At 46.9% G+C, this 13063-nt stretch overlaps 1 protein-coding gene across 1 annotated transcript in view; it reads right to left on the bottom strand.

The window, feature by feature from the left end:
- Positions 1-13063, bottom strand: part of MYBBP1A (MYB binding protein 1a) — a 79429-nt gene that overhangs the window by 45358 nt on the left and 21008 nt on the right. Inside the window, exons 15-23 of the mRNA XM_065418350.1 lie at positions 12333-12484; positions 11311-11403; positions 10413-10559; positions 9498-9662; positions 7226-7383; positions 5687-5821; positions 4079-4199; positions 3087-3218; positions 522-590 (exon numbers count right to left, since the gene is read on the bottom strand). Coding sequence (XP_065274422.1) covers positions 522-590; positions 3087-3218; positions 4079-4199; positions 5687-5821; positions 7226-7383; positions 9498-9662; positions 10413-10559; positions 11311-11403; positions 12333-12484 — 1172 coding nt within the window. The remainder of the gene's footprint in view (positions 1-521; positions 591-3086; positions 3219-4078; positions 4200-5686; positions 5822-7225; positions 7384-9497; positions 9663-10412; positions 10560-11310; positions 11404-12332; positions 12485-13063) is intronic.

Genomic DNA, 13063 nt, shown 5'->3' with positions numbered 1-13063 from the left:
TGAGGAGAAGGCATTGCCTGGAGGGTATATGGTGCTTAAGGCAGGCGCAGGAGGCTAACCTTGGAATTGCAGGCTCTTGACATTAGGAAGCAGATATTTCCTAATATGATGAGTTAATAAAAGGAGCTTCTGACCCACAAAGCATCAAGCAGTGATTCAAAGGCAAGGAAAATCAGGCATCTTCTACAATAATATCCGCTCAACGCTGCGAGGTGAGCACTCCTGTGAGGAGTCAAGCACCCTGATGGAACTAATGAGTAAAAAGCAGGACTGAAAAAGCTCAGTAGCTGAGAGAACACAGGGAGTGACCAGGAAAATACAAAACCTCAGAATTTGCCTCATAGACCCACAGCGGGAAAGCAACAGCCCCAAGAGAACCCTCCTTGGGAAGCCCACTTTGCAGAATTGGGCAACTCCAAAGGCAGCAATACACCTATGAAGCATCAGCCGAGCCAACATGATTAAGTGCCATCTCCAAATTGCTGCTTAATGCAGCTTTGCTGCCTTGTTTTCCTTCTTACCTGCTGATGCTGCCTTGCTCCCGCTGTGATAGACTTGACGAGGGTGTCTATTAACGGCTTACACATGACCTGTAACAAAGAAGGACCTGGCCATTAGTGCCTCATTGCAAAGCCTAGTTTGTTTGTTTTAAAAAGGCCTACATTTTGTATGTGGATTCAGCACCTGGTTCCTGGAAAGGTAACCAGCTTTACTCACAACGCTGGGCAAAACCTTAGCTCTACTGAAGTCTGTGGCAAAACTCCCACTGTCTTCAATAGGGTCCCAATTTCATGCTCTGGCACTGTGGGCTTAAGCCCAGATCCTGCCAACATTTTAGGCACCTCTACTGTCCCACTGACGCATGGGAATACCCAGAGTTAGGGCTGGTCTACAAAGGGAGTTATTCCTGATGAATTCCATGTGTGGATGCTCTTATTCTGGAACAGAGTGCCTTATTCCTAATTAGCTCAATCCACTTGGCAAGTACTTAATCTGCTTTAAAGTCTCACCCTAACCAAATTTATTCTGGATTAGTTTTCATGAGTAGACAAGCTCTTAGAAAGGTGAATACTAAAAAAAAACAAGCAAGAGTGTTGGAAAGGATACTGACTCTCATGCTTCATGGTGAAATCAACCTGCAACTAATGCGGGTCAGGGAGAAAGTTTCCCTGTGCACAGGTTATTCCACAACTGCCCATTGCGGAGTTTCTTGCACCTTCCTCGGAAAAAGCAAGTATTCACCACTGTCAGTGAGAGGTTACCAGACTAGTGGACCTTGAGTCTGAGGTCAATCTGGCAACTCCTATGTCCCTAAATTAATCTTCACAGCTTCACGAGCATTAAGAATCCAAAGAAAACAATGCAAACAAGAAGGGTGAACAAACATCTTGCTCAAAAATCTCTGATTTCATGTATAAATAATTGTAATGCTTTGCTCTGACAAAGTACCTGGTCCATCAGAGGCACGTGCAGTTCTTTGCTATAGAATGAACCCCTCCCTTACTCTTTGTGCGGTTATTAAAAACCATAGAGACTCAGGAGGGAACTCAGATCTGTGACTCAGTGAATAGACAGGCCTGGCAACAGGTTAAACTAAAACTAGACATCCCAACACCCTCATAAACCATCACCTTTAAATGGACAAAATCAGAGATGGAAGTTTAGGGGATGATCCTGAAAGCAACTCCATGCCCTTAGCTCCCGATGCCTCCAATGGGAACCAAGAATACTTGGCATGTTGCAGAATCGGGTCCTAACAAGTTGCCCAAGATCAATGGAAGAGCCGGGAGTAGGCACATGAGACTCTCTGGCCAATAGATGGTATTTGCCCGTCCCATCTCTCACTAGTCAATTAGGGTAGGGCAGGGCACAGCCTCACAAGGAAACCAGCGTTCCAGAAGCTCCCCCTTGCCAGAGCTAAATTACGTAAAGAATCTGAAAATGTCTCATTCTCAGTTTGACATTTTAGAGCCTCTTTCCTTAATTAAACAGCCATGAGACAGCTGTCCAGTGGCTTTCCCCCTGCTCCTAAAGGACCTGAAGCATCACAGAATTTTGTGGGCTTTGGTTTAGCTTTATTTTTTTTTGGGGGGGGGGGGGGGGGGGAGGGTAATATAAACCATCACCTCCATTTCTTGATGGCCCCAGCTCAGACGCTCCATGATCCAGCTTATTGCAAACACCACTGCTCTCCAGGAAGCTAATTAAACTGCCACAGCAGCCCAGGGAGAGATGGATGTCTGCAGGTCTGAGGTTTTATTTGAGAAGAGACATGCATTCAGGACAAATACTGCTCACTGAGTCCAATACACCGAGGTCAGCCTCATCCCCAGAGAGGGTTTACAATGCTGAAGATTCTGGAGAAAGGGCCCTCCTAAAGCAGAGCCTCCTTTACCCGAAAGCCTCTGTGTATCTGAAGTACCAGGAGGGGCATGTCCTCTAGCTGTCAAGAGGAGGGAAGGGGTTCAGAGAACTATTTCTTGGACAGACTCCTGGAAAGCCAACTGGCTCAGGAGGGTTAGAGGCAGCCTATATAAGGAGTACCAGTTCCAATTAGGTGCAGAGGTTCAAAGCCTGCAGGAGTCAACATCCACTGCCTATCCCAAAGGTTTGGGGGTGACAACACTGCTCCACAAACAAGGTTGGAATATGTGCACTGGAGTCTAGTTTGCAGGAGACTGAGAAAATGCAGACACTCAGCATACCTTGTGTGCGCAGATAAAAAGCCATTGCCCGGAGGCAGCTGGACTAGAATTGCAAGTCTAATGCATCCCTACCATCTTGAGTACACGTATCAAGCTAATACACAATGGCAGGTTTCATCTGTCTAGGGCCTCATAAGGCATCCTAAAAAGTATGGCCTTTCAATTCAATTCAGATTTCTATGCCAGTACTCCCCCGTACGATGCTGTGTAAATGGCAGAGGGTAACAATAGTTCATTCCTCTGCCTCTTAGACTTAGCAAGCTGCATTCTTGTAAATCTTACAGCTGTTCTGCAAGCCTGCAATGAACTGAAAAATAAAACTCGTTGCTTTCCGAGGGTTTACCCTGGAACACAGGGTACCACATTCCTAGCAACGCTTACCGGGAAGCGGTTGAAGAGATCAAGAAACATAGATCCCGTGAGGGCACTCTTTCGCCTGGTCAGGAATCCACTCAATGCCTCCTGATACACCATGGTCACTCTCTTCAGGTCCAGAATGCCTGTGCCAGAAAGCTGGAAAGGGCAGCAAGGGAAGATGAGGTTTGTGAAACAATGGGAGCGATTCTATCTATACCAGAGCACCAGAGAGCACGCCGAGATTGCCAAAACTTATCCTTCTTGGGTAACTTATACATTTGTCCCAAACAACATGCCTTTTCAAGGGCCCACCCTCAGCATTTTCCTCACACCCCCAAAGTCACGCGAGCTCTGAGTGTGCAAGGATCAAGACCGCTCGGCTCTTACCTGGTGCTTTTTATTTATAGCTCCATAAGTGCTTTATGAAAGGGAACTATCCTTATTCCCATTGTCCAGGTAGTGAAAACTAAGGCACAGAAAGGGATCGACACTGGGATTTTCAGAACAGCTCGAGACCCCTGCCCAAGGCCACACAGCAGATCAGTAGCAGAGCTAGAAACAGCACCCAGGTTTCCTGACTGCCAGTCCACTGGACAACACTGCCTCCATACACAGGTGAGTTTGGCCATGCTCCAATTTGCTGGATTACACCCGACCCCTCCTGGAAAAGGGCTCAGAGTCAGCGGGAAGAGGTAGCGGGGCAAAGATACGTGAGAACAGTGGGGTGAGCAGCATTAATATGTAAGCTCGGGGTCTGGTTTATTATCCAATTAGCAGGCACCTAAAAATGTATTAGCACCCTTTGATGGCTGAGAGAGACCTCACCTGGACAGGTGGTTAAGAAGACTGAATAGGAGGGTCAGCGAGGATATGGCAGTTCAGGAAACGAAGAGGCAGAACATTGGGGGACCACGACCACCAAATGGCAATAATACAATGCACACTGACAATACAAAGCCCACCTGGGATCCCAGCCCCGTAGAGCCCCTGCCTTGGGAGGCGGACAGCCCTCTTACCTGGTCAGTCTGTGCACTGCTCCCTTCGCTGTTTTTCCGTTTCTTTTTCGAGGGAGAAAGCGGAGTCGCCGTCTCTCTGGCCACATTTCCTTTCAGCACTTTGAACAGGTACAAAGAGGCGCTGAACCAGAAACAAAACCGAGAAGTGGGCAGTGTTTAGTGGAGTGCCCAAAAGCCGAGGCCCAGGCCCCTGCAATCAGGTCTCCAACAGAACTTACAAGCAGGCCACTGGTCAGACAGACAGAGAGCAAACAGCTCTTCTCAGTGGTCTGCAGCAGGGACAACAAACAGGTCTGGATGCTGGGGTAGCTGCAGGGTCTCCTCTCTCTAATGCAGTCTCTGTTTTACTGATGGCTATGTCAGGAGCCAACACCCCTTTGCTCTTGTTACACCTTCCACCCAAGAATAGCCCAGTGCCTTGCACACTCTTTTTACTGTATTGTGGTAGCGCCTACAGCTGCCCTATTGCACTAGGCACCATACACACATGCCATGGGAAGGCGGTCCCTACCCCAAAGAGCAGACATTCTCATGCATCAGGGGGATACAGCCAACAGACTGCAGCGGGACGCACAATGTTATAGTTGAGTCATACCTGACTAGGCATGTTTAGAGTGCTAAGTAATGGCATCCCCATTCAGAGATGGGGGAACCAAGGTTCAGAAATGGATGGGACTAGCTTGAGGTCACCCCCGCTTTCTGGCATAACATGGCAACAGGAGAAATAAATATATGCTGCACCAGCATCTTGGGAGCTACTAACCCACCTGCACCAAGGGGGAGAGAAGCAGACGCTGTCAAGTAGAGGTTAGCGCCCTTCTGCTTAAGGTTTTCAGCTGTTTAAAGCTCTGGTTGTGTTTCCCTTGTGAAACACAGATGGGGAAACAAGCTACCAGGGTGCATGCAGAACGGCCACTGCAAGGGGACGCCAGCCCTGCAGTGACACCAGTTCCCATCCCGATCAGCCAGAATCAAGACCCAATTCCATCACCGACTACAGAAGCCAGCGAGAGCCTTTCTACTTTCTACCAGTTGGGTTGGACCATTTCTGTACCATATATCCCAGGCAAGAGGAGCACTACAAATTTTGCTTCTCATGTCAGTGGTGCTTCAAACTGGCAGGACACTCTCCCTAGCTTGCCAGCTCAGCCGCTGTCCCCCCTCACTTCTCTACAGCCTCCTCGGGATTTTCCAACGCCCACATTTCCCCCAGGCCTACTGGTCAACTTGGTCTCACCAGCTCTGTCTACTGGCATGGTTTCAGTGTTACCATAACTAACCAGCTATAATGGTTAGTTGTAACCATTGTAACCAACTAAAATGGACCAGACAAAACTGCCGCTGCCGCCCCGCCCCCCCGCCTTACCCCTTTCAATTAATGATTTGAAATATTAGCACCATTTCCTCAGCCTATGAACCACCGAGGTCTTCGATTTCACCAACCTGAATGGAGGCACCTCCCCATTCACTTAGTGAAACTGCCTGTGGCATTTGGACCAAAGACAGACCTTGTGTAAGGTTCCCACTGAGGCCAATGCAACTTACCCACTTACAGCCCCCCTCCTAGCACGGTGTTAAATGAAGAGTTCTCCCAGCCTTGCTACCCACCTGAAATAGTAGAGTGCCAGCGCGGAGTCCGTGTGCTTGCTGGCTCTCTTCACCAGGCTCTCCAGCAAGGCATGCAAATCCTCCCGCAGGTCGCCCACGCTCCTGCAGTACTGCTTGGCTCTACATAAGTGATTCCTGAAAAGAGGACTCAGGCATGAAGAATGCAGGGCTGTCACCTCGGAAGAGAGAGTTCGGAGCAATGCGCTGGCATTAACCCTCGACATTAGGGCTCGGAGTTACCCAGCATGCATCTCACGGCTGGAAATGGGAGCTGTGCCGCAACCACAGGTAGCCCTGTGGCGGAGTGGGTACGGCACTCATTAGCTGTTTGATCTTTCTTGTGCTTCAGTTCAAGGAGGGCAGGGTTTGCGGAGCAGCTGTTTACACCTTTCACCTAGAGATCCAGGCTCACACATGGAACGCATTTGGTGGCCTCAAACCTCGTCAGTACTGAAGCACATGCAGAGCAGCGGCTGGAGGTGAGAGAGTGACTCAGAACTGACGGTGCCTAGAGCCAGGTTGTGTGAGGGACAGGAGAGCGCCATGTACCATGCACAGCACTTTATGCCTAACTCCAGCCTGTCCTATCAGCCTCCCTTGTGCTCTTTAACAACCCCAACACACACACACACACACACACACACACACACACACACACAGACTTCTGCACATGAAGAATCTCTATTCATAAAAACACCCTCCCCTCCCAAAGCTGTCTGGGATGACATCAACTAGCAGAGAAATCAGGAATGTGTCAAACCCATGCGTCTCCGCACCTTGCGTAGGAGGACAGCAGGTTTCTCAAAATAATCTCCAGCAGCTGAGTGAGATTCCTTGCTGCATGATCATGAACAACTCAACTGGTGCTGTCCCCCATCCAACTGCAGGGCTCACTAGGCAAGGTCTAGCAGGGTAGGGCTGTTACAAAATTCGTTTTTTACAGTGCCGTGAAATTTACACAGAAATTTAGTAACAGAGTAAGTTGCTGGGTGATTTCACTCTGGACAAAAGAGGGCGAGTTTCCAGTAAAGTGTGTGATTCAACACATAGCCTGAGCAGGGCCACCCAGAGGATTCAGGAGGCCTGGGGCAAAGCAATTTTGGGAGCCCTTTCCATAAAAAAAGTTGCAATATTATAGAATACTATATTCTCGTGGGGGCCCCTGCGGGGCCTGGGGCAAATTGCCCCACTTGCCCCCCTCTCTGGGCGGCCCTGCGCCTGAGGTCTATGGAAAGGTTACCATTGACTTCAGCGGCATGTGAAGTAGGGATTTCACCTTCTTCAAATGTGTTTTGTACTTGAAATCCTTCATTGGGAGGAGCGTGGAGGAGGAATGCTATAAACGATCAGGATTTTTTTCCTTTTAATAACATGCAATTAGCAGAAAGAAGAATTATACTTAATCCACATACACAACAGACTCATCACAACCAGCTGCTAGGAGTCAAGTCAGCACCACCAAGCAGCTACTACAGAAACCAAAGACATACTGACAGGTAGGTAAAGGACTTTGAAAGCCACTTCAGCACAGACACTTACGTGAAGATATCAGCTGTTTTCTGGAGGAAGTCTTGCTCCTGCTTGTCAGAGTCTGAACTCATGCTCCGCTCAATCACCAGAAGGAGGGGCTCGATAATATCAAACACAAGGGGGTTCTCTGGCTGCTTAGCAAGGAACACCTCAATGAGGTCCAGTACCTAGAAATATAGGTCGTTCAAATGAGAATCCCAGTGGACTAGGCAATATGGACTATCAGGATGTGCCAAAAACAGCTCCTTCAAATTTGTCCATTTTCAAGGGTCACCTGTCAACTTGGGGCAAGTAGTAGGGAATAAAACAAAACTTAAAAACAAACAAAAAAACAAAAATCACATTTCCATCTGAAAATTTGACACCTACTAACACCCAGAATTACTGTAACTGAAAGAGATGAGAGAAAAACAAACATTCTCTTTAGTTAATGCATTTGACAGCGCTTTGTGGATAGTCAGTTTCTGTGTTGTTGATGTGTCAATTACACTTCCTGGCTAGATCCTCAGATGGTATAAACTGGCATAATTCAGTTGAAGACAAAGAAACTACAACCACTTCACCAGCTGAAGGCCCACTGACTTCCAGACCAGCATGATGATCTCACACCAGTGCACTGGTGTTACTAAAATAAAAAAGCAGACGCTCCTGTGACCCTGGGCACCCCTTAGTTATTCCCCCCCCCCCCCATCAGTTTGGCAACATTTATAAGTAGGGCCCTACCAAACTCAGGGTCCATTTTGGTCAATTTCACGGCCATAGGATTTAAAATATCATAAATTTCATGATGTCAGCTATTTAAATGTGATATTTCAGGGTGTGGTAATTGTAGGGGTCCTGACCCAAAAAGGAGTTGTGTGTGTGTGTGTGGGGGGGGGGGTGTCACAAGGTTATTGTAGGGGGGGGGGGGTTGCAGTACTGCTACCCTTACTTCTGCACTACTGCGGCGCTGCCTTCAGAGCTGGGCAGCAGGAGAGCAGCGGCTGCTGGCCGGGATCCCAGCTCTGAAGGCAGAGCCGCTGCAGAAGTAAGGATGGCGTGATATGGTATTACCACCCTTTTTTCTGTGCTGGTGCCTGCAGATCTGGGCCCTCAGTCAGCAGCGGCCACTCTCTGGCCACCCAGCTCTGCAGGCAGCAGCACAGAAATAAGGGTGGCCTGGTATGGTATTGCCACCCTTACTTCTGCGCTACTACTGGCAGGGAACCGCCTTCAGAGCTGGGCGCCCAGCCAACAGCCACTGCTCTCTGGCCACCCAACTCTGAAGGCAGTGCAGAAGTAAGGGTGGTAATACCACGGTCCCCCTAAAATAACCTTGCGACCCCCCTGCAACTCCCTTTTGGGTCAGGACCCCCAATTTGAGAAACACTGGTCTCCCCCGTGAAATCTGCATAGTAATGGGTAAAAGCATAACAAAGACCACATTTCACAGGGGTAGACCAGATTTCATGGTCCATTACATGTTTTTCATGGCCGTGAATTTGATAGGGCCCTATTTATAAATTACTGCTCAAGAATCCTTTTACCAGATGAAGCAACTTGACAAATTGCAAATCCATTCTACAGGTTCTACTGCCACCTAGTGGTCACAAATTAATACAACGAGGAGTCCTTGTGGCACCTTATTTAACATTTGATGAAGTGGTTTCTAGCCCACGAAAACTCATGCCCAAATAAATGTGTTAGTCTCTAAGGTGCCACAACGACTCCTCGTTGTTTTTGCTGATACAGACTAACACTCTGAAACCTGTCACAAATTAATACTACGTTCACACCTAGGGAAACTGTTTTCACTGCCGAGTCCAAGACTCACCGTTCTTATACCTAATAACCCAGGGAAAACATACACCCAAAATCCCTCCTGGAAACTCTTGGCTGCCTCCATTTCTCAATGCTCAACTTGAGACATAAAATCAGAAAGTGCCAAGTACTCACCATCTGAAAAATCAGGCCCCTTTAAGGTGTCCCCAATTGAACATACAACAGCTAAAAGACACCCAAAATCATTGTTTTCTTTTGAAAAGCTTTGCTTCTTTATTATAATATATACTGTAGTAGGTCTTTGGAGACCTATTCATGCTCTAGAACCCCAATGTGCTAGGAGCTGTACAAAAACCAGAACAAAACACAGTCCCTGTCAAACGAAGCTTACAATATAAAGACACATTTAATGTTTTTGGTTTCTTTAGCAGCTTATTCAATGCAATAAAATACATCCAGCTGTCTAACAACATGCTACAAAGACAGACATGGGCCATTCAATAGGACACTTGCCACCTACCTTAATCTTAAAATCCCTCCGTAAGATTTTCTCCTTCCGCATCTTTTCTTTCTCATCCTTCTTTGCCTGGATCCGCTTCTGCTGTTCAGCAAAGAGGGCCGAAACATTCTCATCAAGGGCCAGCATGGTCTCATCATCCACATCCTCATCGCTCTTGTCTCCTCCCTTTAAAAAACAAACAAGTCATTTTACTTATTTTAAAATTCAATCCCCCTTTCCTCAGCCTCTTGGGACTGCAGTTCACTGGGGTCCAAACACTTAAGAGCAAAGGAGAGTTCTAGCCATTAAGCCTCAAGAGGGACAGGATGGATTTGGCTAGCGCAGGTGTCGGACAGACTTCCCCACATGTGGAGACCGACTTGAGCTTTAGAAGCTTTTGCCCGGCAAAGATTAGCCCAGCGGAAGCCTACAATGCAAAGGGCTGTGGAAGGCTGCAGAGATGCGTAAAAGGGCAACTACCTGCCTACGTCTTGCATGCATGTCTCTGATGGCCAGGTTACTGCGTAACTGAATGGACAGGTAATTGGGCGCTTTCCAGCCACCCGACCCAGCGAGGGGCAAGAGGCAGAAACACTTACACAATATAGGACCAACTCAGACTGCTTCCGACATAGATGCATGTGGAACTTGTAGCTACAGGCTGAGATTTACAGAGGGGCCTGAATGGGGCTCAGCACCCAAGTCCCATTAACTTTCAATAGAAGTTAAGTGCCTAACTCCCTTAGACTCCCGTGAAAACACCAGCCACGGGTTTCAAATGCATATAAAGGATAGCTGAATCAGGATTCTTGCTACCCAGAAGGAAAGTGGATTACACTACATCAGGGCCTTAGTTATACTGTACCACAGAATATTCCAAGCCTTCCTCTATGCTCTCTGAAGCATCCATCATCTTGTAGGTTTGCCAACACCTACCAATGCATTCCCCGCCTGCAGGACATTCATCAGCTGATTCCGAAAATTTTCATCTACGCCTTCATTATTATTCTCATCTTCACTGTCTTCCTCTCCATCTTCCTCGGAGCTGTCATCATCAGAAGAGTCTGCACTTTCCTCCTCGTTCTGTGAAGAAGAAAAGAATCCACCCCACCAATTAAGTGGTGTGCGAATTTAAGGCTGGTGAGACAAAGAACAAGCAATGGCAATGCACGCTTTCTCAATGCTGCCCTGCCCATGTGCCTCAAATGGGATGGGGAAAGAATGCTGCTGGCAGAAAGGACATCCGGTCTGACTGAAAGGGAAATCACTGTAGCAGAAAGAGCAGGACAAGCCGGGAAACTTCTCCAGGGTATAAAATAAGAGAATTACCAAAGAGAAGTCAGTCTGGGACTCGCTTTGGAGAAAAAGACCTTCAGGCATTGCAGGAAGGGGCCTTGTTAGGGAACCTGCTTTGGAGAGTTATTATCATGCCTAATGAACTTGGATTTGGCCCACACCACTTGAGGCTCTGCAATTCCTCGACTCTGAGCTCCAGGATCCAGGCAATCCTGCGTCACAACTACTCAGCCTGTGGCCTTTCTGCTTCACTTCCAACAAGAGGTGATCATCAGGGTGGCTTGTCCGATGCGGAGACCTGTCCGCTGGAAATCATACACTTTATAAAGCTGTATTTCCAACAGTATTTTTCTTCAGCACAAAGAAACTAACATTTAGGCACTTTCAACAAGACGCGTTCAGACTGCATCAGAAAAATATCCCTTAGCAGAGAAGCAGTCATTTTATTAAAAGAGAAATATTAAAAGACCCAGATCTGCAGTAACACTGTTTTCAATGGTCAGGGATGGAAGATTATTTCTTTAAACGAAGGAGTTACCGTATCCTCCAGCGAGGTTTTCTTCTTTTTGTCGGTTTCTTCCATCACAACAACAGCATTTTCCTCATCCTGATCTTGCTCTGGATCAAGAACCTGTGGAAGAGTTTCCCAAACAAGTTTTAGTTTTTTTTTTTTTTTTTTTTTTTTTTTTAAATATACAGAATGTACAGCTGTTTTCAGCAAACTGAATTTGCTGAACAATGACCAAGTTAAAGTTATAACAGGCTAGAAAAACATAGCTTTCTAGCTTGCGTCAATACTTTTGTACCTGCTATTTATGGAAACCCATACCAGGAAATTTGAAAAAAGCCATACGATACTTCTACAGCTAACAAATAAGAGGGGAAAGGAAAATATGAGAGGAAGAGAGTGGTAAAATGAACAGACACCTATTCTAACTCATAATACAGATTACATTCCTCATAGGAAGTACTTTCTAGTTGTTGTCTTTTTTTGCAATCAATAGATTATTCTCTCATAAGATGCAACACTAGGTAGTGATGTGACCCTATTCATTCAGATTTTGAATTTCAGGTACTTTTAGCTTCTTCTTTTTTTAAATTACGATTCATGCTAAAACATATAAGCACAATGATGTATAAAGTGACACAATAATTTCCTAAACTAAAGATAACAAAGGAAAAAAGTGGCCAAATATAAGCTGTTCCCAGGCTCGCTGGTTCAAGAACAGGTGGCCCTGCACGAATCCTCTCATAAGATTCTTTTAAGACTCTGAAGTCCGTATCTGAGGACATTCCCATTTCATAGCATGCACTCGCACGGAGGCCTCTCCTTTAACCCCTGAGCTAGAAACTGGACATGTACTCCTGGACCTAGAATGACACAGGCAGCTAGATAGCGCCTTCGCCTTCTAGGTTGCAGCCTGCTATCTCCTTTACCAAAATCCTCTGAGCCATAGGATGTCCCCGTTACTGTCTTCATTTAACCAAAAACCTCCCTTTACTTGTAAAACAATCAGAAACGTCAATCAGTCCAGCTCCCACCCCAGATCCCTCACTTACATTCAGGATCAGGTGCAGGGCTTTCTTTGACATGTAAGGACATATGCGTCCAAACACACTTTTGGAGACCCGGCGCATGAGTAGGCTGGGCTGGGAGAGGAGGGATAGAAGAATTTCCACAATCACCTCTACCCATTCTGGCTCTTCGTCATCTGTGCAGGAAACAAAGGCATCAGCAGAGGAGAAATTAAAACTTGGGCACCAGGCTCTCAAGGTGCTTCAAAGAAAGGGCTGCAGACACCTCCATCAGGCAAAAAAATAATAATGCTAGCCAAATGGGGGAAGAACACAGGTTTTCCTGCAGTGACTTGGACTGGGAATAATACAGTATGTTGCTAGGTAATGCAATTGTATTGAACAGGTTACTGTCAGTGTAAAGATGACAGACCTAAAATCTTTAGAACACGGCCTAAGCAAATGAGCATTCCACCAGGTAACAGGCCTGGCCAGTCCTGCCATCTGGTTTGCTCCACAGGCCTATATCTAGGTACTTAAAGGCTCTCATTGCCTTAGTATTCAAGTATCCCACAACCATTAATGGATTTGTCCCCATCCCCACGGAGTCCCGGAAGCGATAGCCCCATTTTACAGATGGGGAATGTAGGCATAGGGTAGTTAAAGTGCAACGTGCCCAAGGCCACACAGGCAGTCTACGGAGGAGTTCTGAATTGAACACAGGTCTGCTGAGTCACAAGCTAGTGCCCAACCCACTAGATCAGGCATGTCAAATA

The sequence above is a fragment of the Emys orbicularis genome, chromosome 17 (assembly GCF_028017835.1).
Source record: "Emys orbicularis isolate rEmyOrb1 chromosome 17, rEmyOrb1.hap1, whole genome shotgun sequence".
In the NCBI taxonomy this organism is placed as follows: Eukaryota; Metazoa; Chordata; order Testudines; family Emydidae; genus Emys; species Emys orbicularis.
Note: the sequence above shows the minus strand (reverse complement) of the source record. Positions and strands in the feature narration are given on the sequence as shown.